Source organism: Doryrhamphus excisus, linkage group LG8, assembly GCF_037039965.1.
Source record: "Doryrhamphus excisus strain RoL-2023G ecotype Guam linkage group LG8, RoL_Dexc_Guam_v1.1, whole genome shotgun sequence".
Taxonomy (NCBI): Eukaryota; Metazoa; Chordata; class Actinopteri; order Syngnathiformes; family Syngnathidae; genus Doryrhamphus; species Doryrhamphus excisus.
Genome location: NC_136364.1, coordinates 11956001 through 11974307, shown reverse-complemented (window position 1 = coordinate 11974307; position 18307 = coordinate 11956001). Strand labels below are relative to the sequence as shown.

Below are 18307 nucleotides of genomic sequence, written 5' to 3'. Positions count from 1 at the left end.
GGAGACCGATGGTGGCAGACAGGGCACGCCATCGCTTTCTTCACTCGCTTGAATAGCTGAGCAGATGTATATCATTGAGATGCCACATGCAACATTTGCTTTTTTTTTTTTTTTATAAACGTATACAGCTGTCACTTTTCCTTTCAGCGTGTACATCTTGAAGTAGATGTACCATTACTCTTTTATGGCGCCGTGCCTTGCCTGTCAGTCTATGGAGGCAGGAGCGATAAAAAGGACAGCTGCGCTTCTCTTTATTTCTAGAAATTGTCATCCGGCTCAATACAAGGCGCTCGATCTGCAGCATAGTATATTTTGGGTAAGCTATCTTCTCCAGGCAGGCAGCAATTTCACCTTATATAAGATCTTGTATAGCTTTCATGAGTTTATCAAGGAAATATCCCTTGCCATTTTTTTCTCATGTAACTTTCAACTGGTCTCTTGTTACTAAATTACGATAGAATATATACATATATATATATATATATATATTATTATTTTTTTTTTTTTTCTCTTTGAATGCATTTTCTGGATGCCTATATGCATTTTTATTCATTTTTATGCTCGAAAATGCCAAATTTAGGCATGCATATTTTTTTTTGCTAACAATAGATTGTATTCAATCATGAATAAAACATAGCTGTCATTTTATAAATGTGGCCCCTGTACTCCACCCTTTAAGTGATCCTGATCACCATAAGCAGATAAAATATTTTTTTAATAGAACTTCCATGCATGTCATTATGCATGGAGTAGTCATCGCTGATGAGCACCACTAATTAGCCAACTTCAAATACTAACTATGCGCCAGCTGAGCAGCGTGCCATGCTGTGTTCAGAGTGTTGACAGATTCAATTTCATCTCAGTGTTAAAGCAATTTAATTAATAAACAATTTGTTAAATGGTCGGGGTATTCATTCCAATAATTCTTATGGATATTCTTATGGATTCTTAATGTCATCGCTCCAAATGGTTGGAAATGTTTATTCTTGCAATCAGTCAATCAAGTTCAAATAGGCATACATCTTGGATGGATTGCGACAAAGCGGTCAGAGACCTAAATTGAGTATGGCAAGCGGATGACTTGCCAGGGTGTCATCTCTTCAATCGGAGTGGAGTTTTGATTGTGATTTTGAAGCTTCTCCATCACATATTAGACAGATTTAGGTCAAGCACAATGAGGGAGGCAGTGATGAGTATTTGATTTATTAATAAACATGTGGTGTCATTACGGATATAGCGGAACTTCTAACTTGAATGCCCCTATATTAGAATACAATTGTGTGGACAAATACATCTCAAGACTCGGTTGGATCACATGACCACTTTGGATGGCATAGGCAAATGAGTAATTATTTATTTTAGTTTTATTTAACTGCCTTTTATTACATGTCATTATATGCAAGTATAAGTTATAACTGTGTAAGAGTTTTGCATCAAGATGAAACTCCTTCAGAAACACTCCTTCACATTCCCATAGGCAAATGAGTCATTATTTAATTCAGTCTTATTTAACTGTATTTTATTACATGTCTTTATACACATGTATAAGTTATAAATGTGTATGATTTATGCATCAAGATAAACCTCCTTCAGCAACACTCCCTCTTCACTTTCCCATAGGCACATGAGTAATTATTTTAGTTTTATTTAACTGTATTTTACTATGCTCTGTGATTGGCTGGCGACCAGTCCAGGGTGTACCCCGCCTCTCGCCCCAAGACAGCTGGGATAGGCTCCAGCACCCCCCGCGACCCTTGTGAGGATAAGTGGTAGAAAATGAATGAATGAATGTATTTTACTACGTGTTTTTATAAGCATGTATACGTTAGAAATGTACGAGTTGTACAGACCTCAAAGTGTTTCTTTGCCATTCATATTGTTTCTGATGTAAACACAGGTCGGATGTGTGACATCACAGCATACGTAGTTGCAGGTTGTGACGCTGGGAAACTCTGGTTATCGGCATCCATACCCAAACACATAATGTGATTTTTCTCCAAATCCACATTTTGGCCAGAGGTTTTGAAAACCTTAATTTATCTGCAGGCTCATGTGGATGGTAGGCCAAATCACGGAAAATAACTTTGTTTGATGAGGTACCCGCCTACGTGTGGACAGGGCCTCAGTCAACAAGAGTAGGGAGACAAAACTGTTTCTTACCTGAGAGGTCCCTGCCAACCCCAAGCGCCAGGCCATCTTTGATCCACAGTACAACACCATGGTAACCAGGGATGGAGCATGGTAAGGTCACAGGTTGGCCAGCCACTACCACTAAGTCCTGTGGCTGCTGAGAAAACATGGCCTCTGCACCTATACACACAATCACAGAAGAGAGGGCAGTTTAACAAAAGTATTTTGACATTTGAATATGAATAGGACAAAAATCAGACTCATCAAGTAGTTTGCGCCCTCCCCAAATGCTTGCTGCCAGTAACTGAAGCGCACGGCATGAAGGGTGTAAAATGAATGGGAAGTGCACCATATGCCGATTTCTACCAAATGTCAACCAGCCACTTGTCAGATGCATGTTGAACGAAGTCGAGAGGGAGAGCTACAAATGTCTTCTACTCCTATTCACCATGCAAAGATACACGCATCCAAGGTGTCGGTGTGATGTCAGCGCTGAAGTTACAGGCTCAGAGACAGCTGTTCCCGCTCAGATTGGTTCATTTATGAAGGATGTCCTCATACCGCCGGGCTGGGCTCCGGTGCATGCTGCAGATAACACCATCTTGTGCTCGCGAGCGGCATACATTAACTCTCGCAGCTCGCACCCGCATACTCCAGCAGCGCAACTGCTATTAGCTGCTCTCCTCTGCTGCGTATTCAGGCGGAAAGTGGTGTGCACTGAACTCCATTAGAGGCAGAGGTGTGTGTTAATGGAGACCAGTGTGGTGGAGAAGGGTTGAGGGGATGGAGGGTGGTGGTGTTATAGACAAGCTGCCTATCAAAACAATGCCTCCCCATGCACACACAATGAGACACTACAAAACACACATGACAAAACTACAAACTACGGCCCATGGGCCATATACAGCACGTTAAGCATTTTAATCTAAACCACCGGCAAAAGGATTTGCAAATTACCATAAGTCTTGAACTATCAAAATTATTCCAATGGTTTCTAAGCAAGAGACTGTGCTATCTAGGATATACGGGCTATTATGGTAATCATCGGGACTTCGTCACAGCATCTCCAGGAAGACAAGGAAGTGGGGGAGGGGGGTTTGAGTGCATAGCATCTTGAGCCCGTGCTGAGGTGGTTCTGATGAAAAGTTACATTTTATAGAATGAAGAAGAAGGAATGTTTACATATGCTTGATACTCAATGTTGTCAATGTGATAGTTTATATTAGAAATCCCACTTTCTTAATTAATGTACATTTTGGGCAACACAACCTTCGGATGTTTAATGTGTCCCTTTGGGTAGCTGATAAAATGTTGTCATATTTAGTAACTTTACATTTCTTCACCTGAGGATTCATTAATGAAAAAGTTAATTGGATATTATAAACCAAGTCTACTACCCTAAGGTTGCATATGAAATGAATTTATTAGACCATTAGCCCTGCCATAGAGATGTGGACGTGAGTTATTGTGTTATTTTCTAGACTTGAAACCTCAATAACCCTCTCCCTGTTGTGTGCAACACAAACACATGCCGATGCTAACAGGCACCATCCTCCTAATAAGCTTCAAGTTTCTGCATGCATGCACTTTTTTAAAATAAAAAAAAGATGAAAGCGGAAAACACTGCTAGCAAATTACTTTAATAAGATGAAAACAGAAGCAAACAGTATTTTTTTTAATGTCTTACGCCTTTATCTTTTTTGTATGTATACGCTTTATTTGGAATCATAGTAAATTGCTTTATCATAGCAGCAGACCAGGGACTGGCTTTGTTGTCTCATCTTAAAACCTTTCAAAAGGAAAGACAAAATGTTTTCACTTTGATTCATGTACTCGGGCCATCGGAACTGTTTGTCACGCCGAAGATGCAGCTATAGAATATACTACACTGTGGCATACCTCGGCGCTATTGCACCTTTTATTGTATTGTGACCATATATGATGGCAAAGTGAGATGCATTATAACTAACTATTCACTGTGCCCTTCAAACCTCAACAACTTTGCTCATGAGCAAGTTGCCTTCCAGCCAGTCAGCATATAGTAAGCTTTAGAGGAGGAATTATGGACACTATCTTGTACTTGATCACTTTTGGCTTTTGTACTTTAGCTGATTTGGAGAAATCTTGCCACGGGCAGCACATTTGCTTTAGAATCACCCCCGGTTCTGAATAAGCATCACCTCTTCAGTTCTTTGTGTTTGAAAAGACAATTTGTTGAGGCACTCCACTAGAAGTTTCTCCAAGTCAATTTTATCCAAAGAGAAACTGAGGATACCCCAAACAATAAGGCTCGGCAGCAAAGTAGAGACAGTGGAGTAATATATTACAACATCTGTAACAACGGGGTAAATGCATCTTTGTTTTCCTCATTTACTGCGGTTATTTTTTTTATTCATTTACACAAAGTAGGATTCCTCATTTTCATATTGAATATTTTCATAGTTAGAGCATAGAAAATCTGTCTGAAACCTTTCAAATGCAGTTGTTGACAATATTAGAGACCTCTAGCCATGATATAACACCCCTATAGTCACCTTTACACTCAAATTCCCCAATATTGTAGACATAATAAAATAAAATAACATATATATATATATATATATATATATATATATATATATATATATATATATATATATATATATTACTTCCTGTTCTGTACAGTAATTCCTGCGATGGCTATTGTCTCCTCAATGTAGCATTACCGACACCTACACTTCTTCTGAATGAATTTCATTTGTATTTCATTTCATTTACTTGAAAATGCTTTCTTTAAGCAAAAAAAAATATTTATTTATTGTTTGCTAATAATTGAGCGTATTGAACCAGAAATTAGTCTATAACTGTGAATTGTGATATTCCAACCATGAAGTGGCAAGGAAAGCATTTTTGGGGTAATAAATAGACAATTGAGGGAGACAGTTTACCAATGTCTTTTTTGGGTTTAAGAAGGCAAATTTCATGCAAAATTTAGCATGAGTTCTCTTTGCTCCATCCCTCTGGGACAGTGTCAAATTTTCATTAAGACAGCAAGTTGTAGTCTTTTCCTAAATATAAGACATATTCCTTCGAAAAAAGTCCGAAACAGACTCATATTCAGGGTTTAAACATCCCGTTTTACGTCAGTCATTTCCTGTCAAGCATGATGGATAACACCCACTTCACACCGTGTTTGCACAAGATATTTTCAAGACAAACAAACAAAGCCTGATTATGAATTCATTAACAGTCTCCCAGCTTCTTAATTGACACTAACTGCAGAGGAGGGGGTCAAGATCCATATTCATAGCACTTTATGAAGCATCCTAATGGGGTTTATTCAAGAGTTTGTTCACATAATAAACTGTGAATGGCACTCAGTGGAGCACAGGCCTTCCCTGTAAGACAAACAATGCTAAGATGGATCAGCACTGCATTCTACAACTTAATAAGTAGCCGCCACTTTCATATGCCGGAATACTGTCATACCCGATGTCGCAATGGAGGCCCAACACCTTCATCTTTCTTTTGATGGCTCCCACCTTAACCCATGCCCCATCAATGTTTTGTGTAATTCAGCAGAATAACAAAGCAAACGATAATTTAGAGCAGACCTCTGCCAGGGTTGAACAATTCCAATTTGGATCAGCACCAAATTGAACACCTGAATCGATACCGGCATAATGCCCGAGCCCTTGCTGCCACCCCTAAGCAGAGTTTTATGAAAACTGGTTCAGTAGAAAGTGCAATGACAACATACTGTGACTACCTTGGGAAGGTTACAAAGAACCAAGATCAGGCCTGTCAATTTGCAATTGGGTCCTGATTGCATTTGGTGTCACAGAGTGGATGTGTGTGCCCACAGACCGCCCACAGGGAGGGAGGGGGCGGATTAGCGACACTATCAGATAAATGTTTTCCTCAGCAATTTGGATTTGACAAATCATGCATTGTGCTTTGTCATATCCTTGATGGGAGCTTATCCGCCATCATCAGACATCAGCTACATTTCTCAAGATAGCTGCAGGTGTTGACAAGCATCCCCCACCTCCTCCCAAGCCCCTTCAAAATCAAAAAAAGGGGTCAAGGTCAGAGTAGCTAAATTCTTGTTGCGACTTTGTATTCCAAAGTAGCTGTGATGTAACTGCGGATTAAATCTTGGAAGATTAGAAAAAGATGCCACAAACAATCAGACAGCGGGAGGTCGACACAGTTATTATGTATCAGATTTAATACCAGGGTGTTGATAAGCGTTATTATCAGTTGGGGGGGGCATTTTGACAAAGTCTTTCTATAATTATGATTATTCAAACATTCACACAATGATTCACCAGTCACACAGACGGGAAAAAGGAAATGTCGAGCACCCATTTGAACAAAAGTTCCATATTCCATCGATGGAGAATTCAATGGGTAGTCTGGGAGTCTTTTTCTCTGCACTTTCCATTTCTATACTTAGATATACTGTAGACCAAGGCCAGTTGATATACCAATCTGGAACAGTGTAAATATGGACTCATAAGAGCATATGAGCTTCTTTGTCCATTTCTCCAAAGTCAAATCTTTATGACCTTGATTAAATGAAGTTTGAAAAAAGGTTGTCTTACATTCAGGATATGGTGGTAAATAAAATACTGTCATCAAATAAGTATAATGTTTTTTTTTTAAATACAATCTACAAGTTGCTATTTTTAAGGATGTCTCAGTCCGATATTGATATGTGATATCGATTACATATCAGCCAAAAGATCCCCAAAATAATAATAGATATTATAATAAGATGAGGTCGATTCTAGAGTCCAACACTAGCATTTGCTAGCGTGTTCGCAAAGTAGCAACGGGCAGGAGTGATGTCGTCAGTGTAGCAGTAAAAAACATTGCAGCTGAGCGCAAAACTTGTCAATCTTGTGCGCCAAGGAAGCGAAAGCCAAGTCAGCGTGAAAGTGAAAGCCAAGCTTGTGAGTCGCTACATTTAAAACAATGGACTCTAATCATCAATGGCGAAGATCAGGTAAAGAACCCAGAATAAAAGTACACAGCGTACCCCTCTAGAAAGTGAAAACTAAGCTTGTGCGCCAAGGCAGCGAAAGCCAAGTCTGTGTGAAAGTGAAAGCCAAGCTTGTGTGAGTCGCTACGTTTACAGCAATGGACTCTTAACATCAATGGCGAAGATTAGGGAAAGAACCCAGAATGAAAGTACAGCGTACCCCTCTAGAAAGTGAAAACTGAGCTTGTGCGCCAGGGAAGCAAAAGTCTCTGTGAAAGTGAGAGGCAATCTTGTGGTGAGTGTGAATGTGCTGAAAGCCCCAATGAGAAGTTATTAGAGTGACAATGCACTGCATATTATCCAACACTTGAGTTACCACAATGAAAAGCCAATTAACAATTTGAAGCACAGAAAAAATTTAATAAAATAAAAAATGCAAATCGGCCCCGCGACCCTCGTGAGGAAAAAGCGGTAGAAAATGAATGAATGAATGAATGATTGCAAATCGCCGTTGACCTACGGCAGTTGGTAAAGAAATGGGAAGCTACTCCCTCCAGTTGAAGTTAAATATTTAGTCGGCAGATGAAAGTATACCCAATGGAAGGATCTTATCCAGAGGTGAATATTGCTTGGATTCGTCCTAGTGGTGAGATTTTGCTTAAACGAGACACACATCACTCGTGTGATTTTTCAGTCAATTCTAACAGTCCAAAGTGGATGCAATTAAACATTTACATAGAGCAAAGCCTGGCCAAACGGTCGCTCAGTTCTTCCAAACTGGCCCCAGTCTGTACACAGGCCCATACTCACAAGGCAGGCCAGTACTTTGCATAGTCTGTTGTTGTCGTTTCACTTCAGATAATTTGTTTACCATCGCATTGGCTGGCACATTTTCACATACTCTGAGGTTATTTTCTCCTCAGGGCTAACTGCGCCCAAATTCATCGCTTGGTCAATCAATCAGGCCTGGAAATTATAGTTATGGTCTCACACACACACACACACACATCCAAGCCACTTCAGAGAGCAAAATCAGGATGCTGTCTGTGCGCCATGTGGCCACACAACACTACAGCTTAGCCCAAGATAATTATTGCAAACTATTATCCCTCTGGCCCTTTTGGAGGTAGGGCTTTAGAATGAATGACGTTGGATACTTGTGGCTATCATTTACATGATGGTGCCACTTGGTTGTTTTCAACTATGTATTTAAAATAGAAGTCCCATAGAAATAAACAGCAGGGCAAGAGGATTAATCTCTTAAAAAAAAAAACAACAACATCATTATCTTTCCCAGCAGGAGGACTCAGCAGGTCCATTTGTTTAAACCGCAAGATATACACCTCACAGGGAACTAATAAGCATACTTCCCTATAAGACAGATTATTATTTAATATGTCGCCGTTCCCTTCGCCAACCTTTTCTTCTTCTCCACTGTAGCGGAAAAGGCTATTCTTGTCCTGTCTTGTCTCCAGACAGTGATCAGTCATAAATCCAGCATGCATCCCCTCGCTCGCTCTCCACAAATAGTTCTGATTGTGCAGCCAAGCTATCCACAGTATAGCTATCCACAGTATAATCAGCACAAGATGAGTCGGTGATGAAATTTGGAAATCTGAACAAACTAGCAAAATACTGAAGGTATTAGGACTGCAACAGTTATTCGGATCATTCAAATACCTCTGTTACAAAAAAATAGTAGAGGATTTATTTTTGCTTTGAGAAATGACTTACGTCACCAACATGTATGAAGACGAGGGAAGATTGAAGAGGCTAGAAAACGCGGCAAGGCAACAAAAGAGAAGGAAAAGTGACGTGTATCCATTGTAACACCAGGCTTCACCATCGCCAATGTGCGGCAACAATGAAATCCCGGTGGTTGCTGGTGGCTGATGGATTAAACAACGATGCGGTATGATGCACACACCTTTCACAATAAGTCGTTATGTTTTGTGGAAAAGTTACTTGTTTGATTCGCCGTTCGTGCAATGAATGCCATTGCGGAATTGTATTTTTCTCATTTTACGATTTTGTTAATTTGTTATTGCGTGACTGAGTGAATAGTGGTGTCATTGGCTTAAGTTTTTGGTGTGTTACCTTCATTTCAGCTGTTATTTTTTTTCGTAATTGTCTCTGTTGGTTGTATCTTTAATGATTGCTAATCCTTGAACTGAACTAATGAATGAGCTTTTATCAAAGAGACTAAGGGAACTCTCTTGTGAATGTATTATTTCTCTTTAACCAAGCAAAATATGTTGTTGTTTTTTCAGATTACTCGATTAATCAAAAGAAAAATTGGTAGAATACCCAATTACCAAAATATTCCATGGAGAGGGTATTATGTTTAACTACTTTGAATATACTGTATATGTGATTATCGACGAGGCTGCACGGCAGTCGAGTGGTTACATTCCAAAAACATGCTAGGTTAATTGGCGACTCCAAATTGTCCATCGGTATGAATGTGAGTGTGAATGGTTGTTTGTCTATATGTGCCCTGTGATTGGTCAGCCACCAGTCCAGGGTGTACCCTGCCTCTCGCTCGAAGACAGCTGAGATAGATGCGCGACCCTCGCGAGGAAAAGCGGTAGAAAGTGAATGAATGAATGAATGAATGAATGAATGAATGAATGAATATCGACTTTGGGTTCACACGTGTCATGTTTGGTTCAGCTCTGCTACAGTTGGTTTTGAATGTGATCATCTGAACCCTGATCACCAAACTAAACCACTAAACAAGCAGACCGAGACTGCTTCAGACATGGAGTTTGGTCCACTTGCAAGTGAACTGGTGCCTTTGGTTCACTTGAGCTTAAATGCGAAAGCAACACCATCTTAAAATGACTGCAAAAAATCATGCAGGAAATACAAATACAGTGGAACCTTGGTCTGACAAACAAAGACCGACTCAAACTGAAACTTAAACTGATTAGAATTTTCCCTGAAACTGAAAGACAATTACTTTTGATTCCGTTTTCCATAACCAAGGTTTCACTGTATGCTGTATGTAAGAGAAAATGCCTTGAAAGTGATGTCTCTCTGCTCTCTCCCTCTGTGTGTGACAACAGGCGATGCTGTTGATGGTAGCACTCCCTGTTGCTTTGTCTCGCTGTCCTATTTCTACCTGCCCACACTAGAGCCCTGCTATTCCTGCACACGATACTTATCTGGCCCATCCAGCACTACACAGACGATAAAGGGCCCTCTCCCTCCCTACTCAGCCCAAATGTCCCCCATCCAGACTCCAATCCCAATAAATGTTAATGCGACTGATGCTATTCTCTATCACTGTTTTTTTTTCTCTTTCCTCTTTGTCAGTCCCCTGTTAAACCATGTACAAATAAAACTGCAATACAGCTGGAACAGGATGAGTACACAAGGCTCACCTGGCAAAATAAACGTACAGTCCACCTATACTGCACGACTAAGCTGCTGAAGAGTACCTTGGCCAACCATTAGAATGGGAAATTCCATGCTAACAGAAATTGCCTTTGCTGGGAACACACCAAAAAATGTCAACCAGCCGCGGAGTGTAGACACAGACAGGACTGACAAGGCTTCGAATATTTGCCAACTGCTGTAGGAGCTATGTGTTATTTAATAAAAATGTTTCCTTTCTATTCCATTCATTTTCATCAGAGGCTGGACTTGGAGAAAGTTCCATGCATTATTTTGCCAAGGTTTGAGCACCAACTGTGATATGGAACGAGGCCCAATCTTTCATTGAAACTAGGTTTTTGTTACACTCATTAATATCAAAATGTGAGCCCCTCATTGTATTTGGCAACAACAATGGCAAGCAATTATGAATATTTCATGAAGCTCTATCACTCCCATTAGAGGAGACGAGTGTTGCAGTAAGTTTATCTTTCTCATCGCAGTGTTCAAACCCATCCCTCCTGCCCGTCCCTTTTGTAAAACACACATTGTATGTATGCGGAGTGATAACAAAACAAGCCTATCTGGGATGTGACGCCTGTCATTAGGAGCAAAATGTGTCTGTGGCGATGCAAATTCATAAAGCAGGGAAGACAAACACGGGCGCTGCTGCTACTGCAAGATGTCGTCTATATTCCATCTCTCACACTGTGCATTAGCGGACCATGACAGTCAAGACGAATCGCCTCAAATGATGGCTTCGATAAATTACAAATGGCAACAGCAGGAGGGCCTCCAAGGCATGCACTTTATCATTAGCAACGCGCCCAGAGGAAGTGAGATTTCATGGACATCAGAGACTAGAATATCACGAGCAAGAAATTGATTACTACATCTCTTCAAGCTGCATTTTCCCCCCCTAAAACAGCGCCCTGGATTTGGGTTCAAAGGTCATGGAGGCATCTGTTGGAATTAGAGCATGAAACAAATTGTATCTACCTACCAAATGCGCACACATACAGTATAATGTGTGCTTGGTTTAATTAAAAGGAACACTTGTGCTTCAGCTACGTATATGTCTATGTGTGTTAGTTATCTTTGGGACTTTATTGTTTAACTATATATATATATATATATATATATATATATATATATATATATATATATATATATATTCAGTACTACAACTGATTTTCTGACTTATATCACCAGCCAAACCAACCAAAAAAAGCTGAAAAAAACACAGTCAGTGACTGATGCACGATCGTGCCCGTTGTATTGTTAAAAACCTTGTGTAATTTATGAAACAAGTTTAAGATTACAAGATGCATAATGCAACATATTGAGAAGGGTGTAATATTTTAGCCATATTTTCGTAATATTTTAGCATGTAAAATGCTTGATGCCGCTCTTGTGGCCAGTAAATACAGGTCTGCACAGCGCTGTACAGTGTTGCACAGCATGTTGAGGAACAAGTTGTTCAAGTAACGTTGGATGTAAACCAAAATAGAGGCGAGCTGAAGAAAACCTAATAAAGCGGAGGCATTGTGACAAATGTCGAGCTGTTTTAAAATTCCCAATTCCACCTTGTACAAGTATGAGGCACCGCTGAGGTCCTCTGCCCAAATACGGATTATGACAAAATGTATTTGTTTCATACTCGAATCTGGCCATTGTCCATTGGATACTTGTTAATAACGAGCTCATCCCTAGTTACCATACATTTAATGTTTCCTGCACAATCTTTGTCCCCATGACAAAAATACCGCTTTAAGCGCAAAGCAAACCGCACCAAAATGATCACCAATTATCTTTTTTTTTTCATTTTTAGCCTGGACCCAAGTGTGAACATCGCCTAATGTTGTATAAAACAATATTGTCTTACCACTGATTGCAATTACTGTCTTACTGCAAGTCGTGTGGGTTGGTCTCCACGGTAACTACTGTTCAAAGGGAGCTGCTCATACATTCTAGTTAGCATAAATTGCAAGTCGCATCACCCGACTCCCTTGGTAGGTATTGATTTAAAAAAAAAAAAAAGTGCAGAGAAATGAAGAGACTCATTTTTCAAAATGGGACTACTTGTTTTTAGCAGTACTCTTTTTGCATAATGGGGAAGACATAAAAGGGATGCAAATGAGGGCAAGAGAAGGGGTTTGAGAGATTGGTTGTGATTGAATTGGGAAAAAAAAAGGTTCCTTCTGTTTCTTCCACTCCATCCTTGGATCCTTTCTTTGTCAACTTTCACCACATCATTGCCTCCAACCTCTCTGCCACTGGAGTATTTGTGTCGGGGTTTGTTTGCGCCACTCAAGGCCAAGAGTGCTATTGTCTCCTTGCAAACACTGAACACACCTGATGATTAGCAATTGGTGCGTGTTTGGGCAAGAGGAGGAAGACCTTGGAGGGCCTACATTGTATCATGCTCATTAAAGGAGACCTATTATGACTTTTCCAATTTTCTGACCTATACAAGCTACAATGTTGTATTACGTGTTAAACGATGCCAAAGCATCAGAATGTGAGGTTTGCACATTTGGAAGTGAGCCCTGAAATAAGTTTTGGATGGCTTTGGACGCTTGGTTTTACAGACTTTTACTGACATCAATGTGATCCAGACTTCTTTATATGGGCTGCAGATTAGTAAAAGTGGATCTACGGACCCGGAAGTCCTCGGGAGCACTCGGGTGTGTGACCAATCACAGTAAATTAAACAGTTTGGATCGGAAGCAGGAAACACTGCAAAATCTGGAAAATCTAGGAAGCTCTCTGTGTGGTTTTATTGTGTAGCTTCTCTATAGGAGTCAAAGTGTCAAAAATGAGCATAATAGGTCCCCTTTAAGGAATGACGAACATCTCAAATGCAGTGGGACAGTTCAGTTGATAGATACAGCGTTGAGAGGCTTTTAGTCTAATATGACATATAGTGCACCGCCATGTATTGTAGAGGAGTGTATCTTTATTACCGATACAAAAAGCTTCCCTGAGTTGCCAGTATGGTCGAGAAGATCACAATGATACATTCTATGTGTCCAAAACAAAATATAGATCAGATTTCATGTACTGGTAAAAGTTGTCAGTCAAGTCAGTGAGGAGGCGGGACATATACGGCCCACAGTGGCATTGATTAAACCCTCTAAATCGCAAATAAAAATAAAATCATGTGGACCCATGGTCACAAGTAAACAAAGACCCAAAATAACCCACGTTATTGGTGATTATACCCACATTGCATAATAGAAATATTAAATACACATACAAAGTCTATTTATTTGAAATATTTTGATATATTCTTATTTGCTGTTGCTATATTTCTATTGTATCCATAATTCTGTTGCAGGTAAACGTTGACGCAGGGGTCTCACATTTTCTTTCTCATGGGCAGCGATGCAGCTTCGGGGTGTTAGGTCAGAAGATAGGTACCATGGAGGGAGTGAAAGAATTTATGAGAGGCATTAGAGTCAGATGATTGAAAGAAGAATGAGAGCCCTGCTACCAAGCAGCCTTTCTCAAGGGATGCGGCAGCTAATACTCTCAGTTCTACAGTCGGGGCTGGAATTCTAATTATCCACTTGGAGTGATTAATGGTCTTCTAATTATCTGCTATGAAATACATCAACAAAGCTTCTCTCAGAGTCAAATGTGTTGCTAATGATGATGCCTAAAATCGGGGGAACAAGCAAACGTCAGTGACAGGCAGCACACAGGTAAATAAGAAGCGTCTGAAACGATAATAGTGCTGCTAAATGTGTACCACACAAATGTCGAAGAAAAAAAAAATCTTTTCATGGCGTCAGAATAAATAACAAATTGAAATGTTCCTCAGAGAAGGAATGCATCGCCATTAACATCAAGGCTTTATGTGAGTCATTGTAAAAAGCCCATCTGACATCTTCCCTACAGTGGAGACATCCATTTACCTCTCATCCTCCACAACTATTTGCTTCCTTCGGAGATGGCCTCATCTCATTGCTCACTGTGGGCTGCTGTGACATCGAAAGAGACCCCTAATCAAAACATTTGTCTTTCTTCCAGCTTGTGCGCGCAGACCGGTGAATGAGAGCTGACACCAGAGGGAGACGTATTTGTCCCAATCAGGGCCTCATCTCCGCGTCCCCGCCGGGTGAGTGTTTCATCTCGACAGGCCACTGATGAATCCACCACTTAGCCTTGATTTGGAGGAACGGCTCACCACCGCCAAAGTGCCAGGTTAAATCACAAGTGACAGCGGCCCGGCGGTGGCCATTACACAAAGTGCCTTTACCATTAATGCATAGAAATGGAGCAAATATCATGTGTGTCTTTTCGAGTGAGTAATTTTCAGATCGTAGTGCAATTATAATGTTTTTTGTGTATACAGCGGAGCATAAACATATATAAGGACCTGCTGTAAAATTCAAAAAGCAATGCAAACACCTTCAGCCACTATGACGTATGAGTTCCATTCCAAACCTCACTGCCTTGGAAGAAGTAATGGAGATTGAACTTTAAAAAACAATGATGTGCCTCTCAGTGGAGAAAAATGGCTTTGTGTTACACCACTAGTCGGCCAATGTATTCATCCACTAACACATGCACACGTAACTATTCCTCTGTTTTGTTGTGTACATTATTATTTGTGGCACTGGGTAGATAACCACAAAGCGGTGAAACCTAGAATGCCGTAAACCACTTGTATCGCTGCCTCTATTCGTATGGCTGACAAGTTGCCGGGTGTCTGGCCTATTAAAGCAAATAATCCACAGGGTCTTTAATTAGCACAAGATAACATCAACATTCACAATATGGCAGTTGTCTGCAAGTACACAAAACATACACATCCAGCAACTTTGCATGCCTCTACATACATTCATTCATTCATTTTCTACCACTTTTTCCTCACAAGGGTCACAGGGGTGCTGGAGCCTATCCCAGCTGTCTTCGGGCGAGAGGCGGGGTACACCCTGGACTGGTGGCCAGCCAATCACAGGGCACATATAGACAAACAACCATTCACACTCGCATTCATACCTATGGACAATTTGGAGTCGCCAATTAACCTAGCATGTTTTTGGAATGTAGGAGGAAACTGGAGTACCCGGAGAAAACCCACGCATGCACGGGGAGAACATGCCACACAGAGATGGCTGAGGGTGGAATTGAACCCTGGTCTCCTAGCTGTGAGGTCTGCGCGCTAACCACGAGACCACCGTGCCGCCCGCCTCTACATACATGATACATAAATGTTTCCGTGGCATAGCTGTTTGTGTGAAACTAAAGCGGGTTCTCCTCGGCATATTGTCAGTGAACTCATCAGCGGTATTCCAGCTAGATGAGCAGTTTGCTCCTTAACGCTGTTACAACATTGGTTATGTTACTGCTGTGTTGTGTAATATATATCAAAACGTTTAATCAGTATGTCTACCAGTTTAGCCAATTTGCTTATTTTCTGCAGCAGTCCCTGAGCTGCTATAATACAAATGCAATTTAACATGAAAATGGTTTCAAGTATTTCCAGGAGGCCTTGAACTCATTAATTCTTTTTCTTAGTACTCAACATCTATAGTTTAACAACAATTGTCTGATTCACTGGTCACTTCAAGTCGAGGGAAATGGAAGCAGCACACTAAAAAGGCGGAAAGTAAAAGTTCAAGCCAATTAATGGACATGCTAAACACAAAGAAATGTCAGGTCATTTAAATTCTTAATACTTTACTGCTGTTCTTATAAGGTCATGCATTGTTGCTCGGCAATAAGACGCAGAAGATATTGTTTGACCAAATTCCTAGAACCATATAGCTGTGCATGAATAGTACCCGTCTCAGCACGATCTTTTCCCTCATCTGAGTGTTTATGAAGGCATATTACTACAGTCTTTACCACCCTAAAGACGACAAAGCTCAATGAAGGCTGACTGAGGCGTTTTCAAAGGGGAGATCACTGACGTTCACATTTCATCTCCTGTGTCAGCCTTTCCTTGGGTAGTAGATATTGTACGACTGAACTAATGCCTGTCTGGCTTGCAGGCACAGAAATGCCAACATTGTGTGTGGTGTTGGCAGTCCGTGTTTGTTCATTTGTTTTTTTTTAAAACCTTGTCATTATTTACAACGTCCAGACAAAAGCTACAGTATAATAGTATAATATACACACAAAAACACCACAATACCAGAGATTTGTCACGTCATTCGGGATGTGGGTAAACAAGAACAATTTTCATGAGTCTTCAACCGAATCCGGAATAGGTGATTGTGACGACTATAAATGTATTTAGGCATTCATGCAGGCCATATCTGCTGCATTAGTGTGCAGTGATGAGGAAGGGTCCCCTTGGCTACAGTAGCTGTCAGCCGACGATCCATTATCAAGGTGAGGAGGATAGCACCGACATGAGACAAGGTACGGGTCTCGACTTTGTTACGACACACCTCCGCTAAAAGGACGCTGTCAAGACAAGAATAAAGAGATCCATTTCAGTCCGTCAGATGCTATCATCTTACAAGCCTGCAGAAAGCCATTTCTTTTCAAGTGTACTCTACCTTTAAGTGCATATTAGTCAGTCAGCAGCCATTCTGACCTCTTCATTTTGTTTGTATCCTTCACAAAGCCTTTCTTTGGGATTAGTCCTTGGGCTGCGTTCACACTTGTGGTTTGGTACTCTGGTCTGAACCGAAAATGTTAAACAAAAAAGGGACACTTGGTGGACGTTTACGCTCGTATTTCTGGCAAGGGACCAAAGGCTGTGGGCCTTTGCGACATATTGCATGATGTAACTAAATATTCCAAAGCGTAATATGCAGAGTATTATTATTTATTTGAGTCAAACTAAGCAAATGTATTGTAAATATCAAAAAATGGACTAAATAAGACCACACAGAGCCCTAATGTAGATAAGCAGTACAGAAAATGAATGAATGATCTGAAATCAGTTTGTTTAATCCAAACCAAACTTGACAAGTGTGAACACACCCTTATCCTTCCAAATGTCGAGAACATCAGATAGGGTTGAGTTCCTGAGCGACGACTCCATACATCACCAACGAACGTCAACGTTGAAAGCACAGCAGCATACCCTCACCTCCTCTCCCAGACTTCCACTTTTACAGCAGTAGATCATCGAGCACCCAGACAGCCGACCCCCCCCCCCTCGGACCCCCCACCTCCCCACCTGCCTCGGACGTGCTTTTGCACTCGCTATCACCTCGTACACACCACCCCTTTCATGGAAATCTCTCAATCAAAGGCTCATTTGCATTTCAAAGTAGCACTTTACAGCCAAGCCGTGGACATAAAATCACATCTGCCTTCAAATAAATAAATGTGTGTGTGTGTGGGGGGGGGGGGGGGTTAAAAATGGTGTAAAAATGGTGAAAAAGCTAGAGCTGGCAGGAGAATAAGCTTGACATATTTTATGCCATTTACAGTACATTAGCAAATGCCGTAAAAGTGCACAGAGTAGAGACACAGTAGTCATAGGATTTAGGGCGACTTAGAGCAGTAATATAAATGGGAGGGTAATGACAGAAAAAGGTTTGCCAGCGATGTTGCGGGCAAAAGGCCTGGAAACTAATTGAAAAAGTGTCCGCTTTAACACTTTGCAATTCCCTTTCGTTTTCTAAACAGTCGTTCATCAAATGACTTTGGGTAATTGGAAATCAACATATCTTCCCTTTGAGGGACAGTACTATAGAAATGGAACCTGAAAATGCCTTAGTATTCAGTGTACAGCTTGTACAGCAGCAGATCTACTATGCACTAAGAATAAGTCAACACATGTTGTCTGAATAGATGGCATCACAATTTTTTGTCTTGCATGTGGTCGAGTATGGTAGTGCTAGTGTCATGGTTTGGTAA

General features: G+C 40.7%; 1 protein-coding gene and 1 long non-coding RNA gene across 15 annotated transcripts in view; both read right to left on the bottom strand.

Moving 5' to 3' along the window:
• The window catches only part of kirrel3b (kirre like nephrin family adhesion molecule 3b), a 193385-nt gene that overhangs the window by 76926 nt on the left and 98152 nt on the right, over nucleotides 1-18307 (bottom strand). For all 14 annotated transcript variants that reach the window (XM_058079996.2, XM_058079993.2, XM_058079994.2 and 11 more), the window contains exon 3: nucleotides 2161-2310. In XM_058079996.2, the coding sequence (XP_057935979.2) occupies nucleotides 2161-2310 (150 nt within the window). The remainder of the gene's footprint in view (nucleotides 1-2160; nucleotides 2311-18307) is intronic.
• Nucleotides 15636-17572, bottom strand: LOC131134575 (uncharacterized). The gene is made up of 3 exons (XR_009131414.2): nucleotides 17423-17572; nucleotides 16993-17117; nucleotides 15636-16897 (listed from the first exon to the last, which is right to left on the bottom strand). It is a non-coding gene; the product is annotated as an uncharacterized LOC131134575 (long non-coding RNA).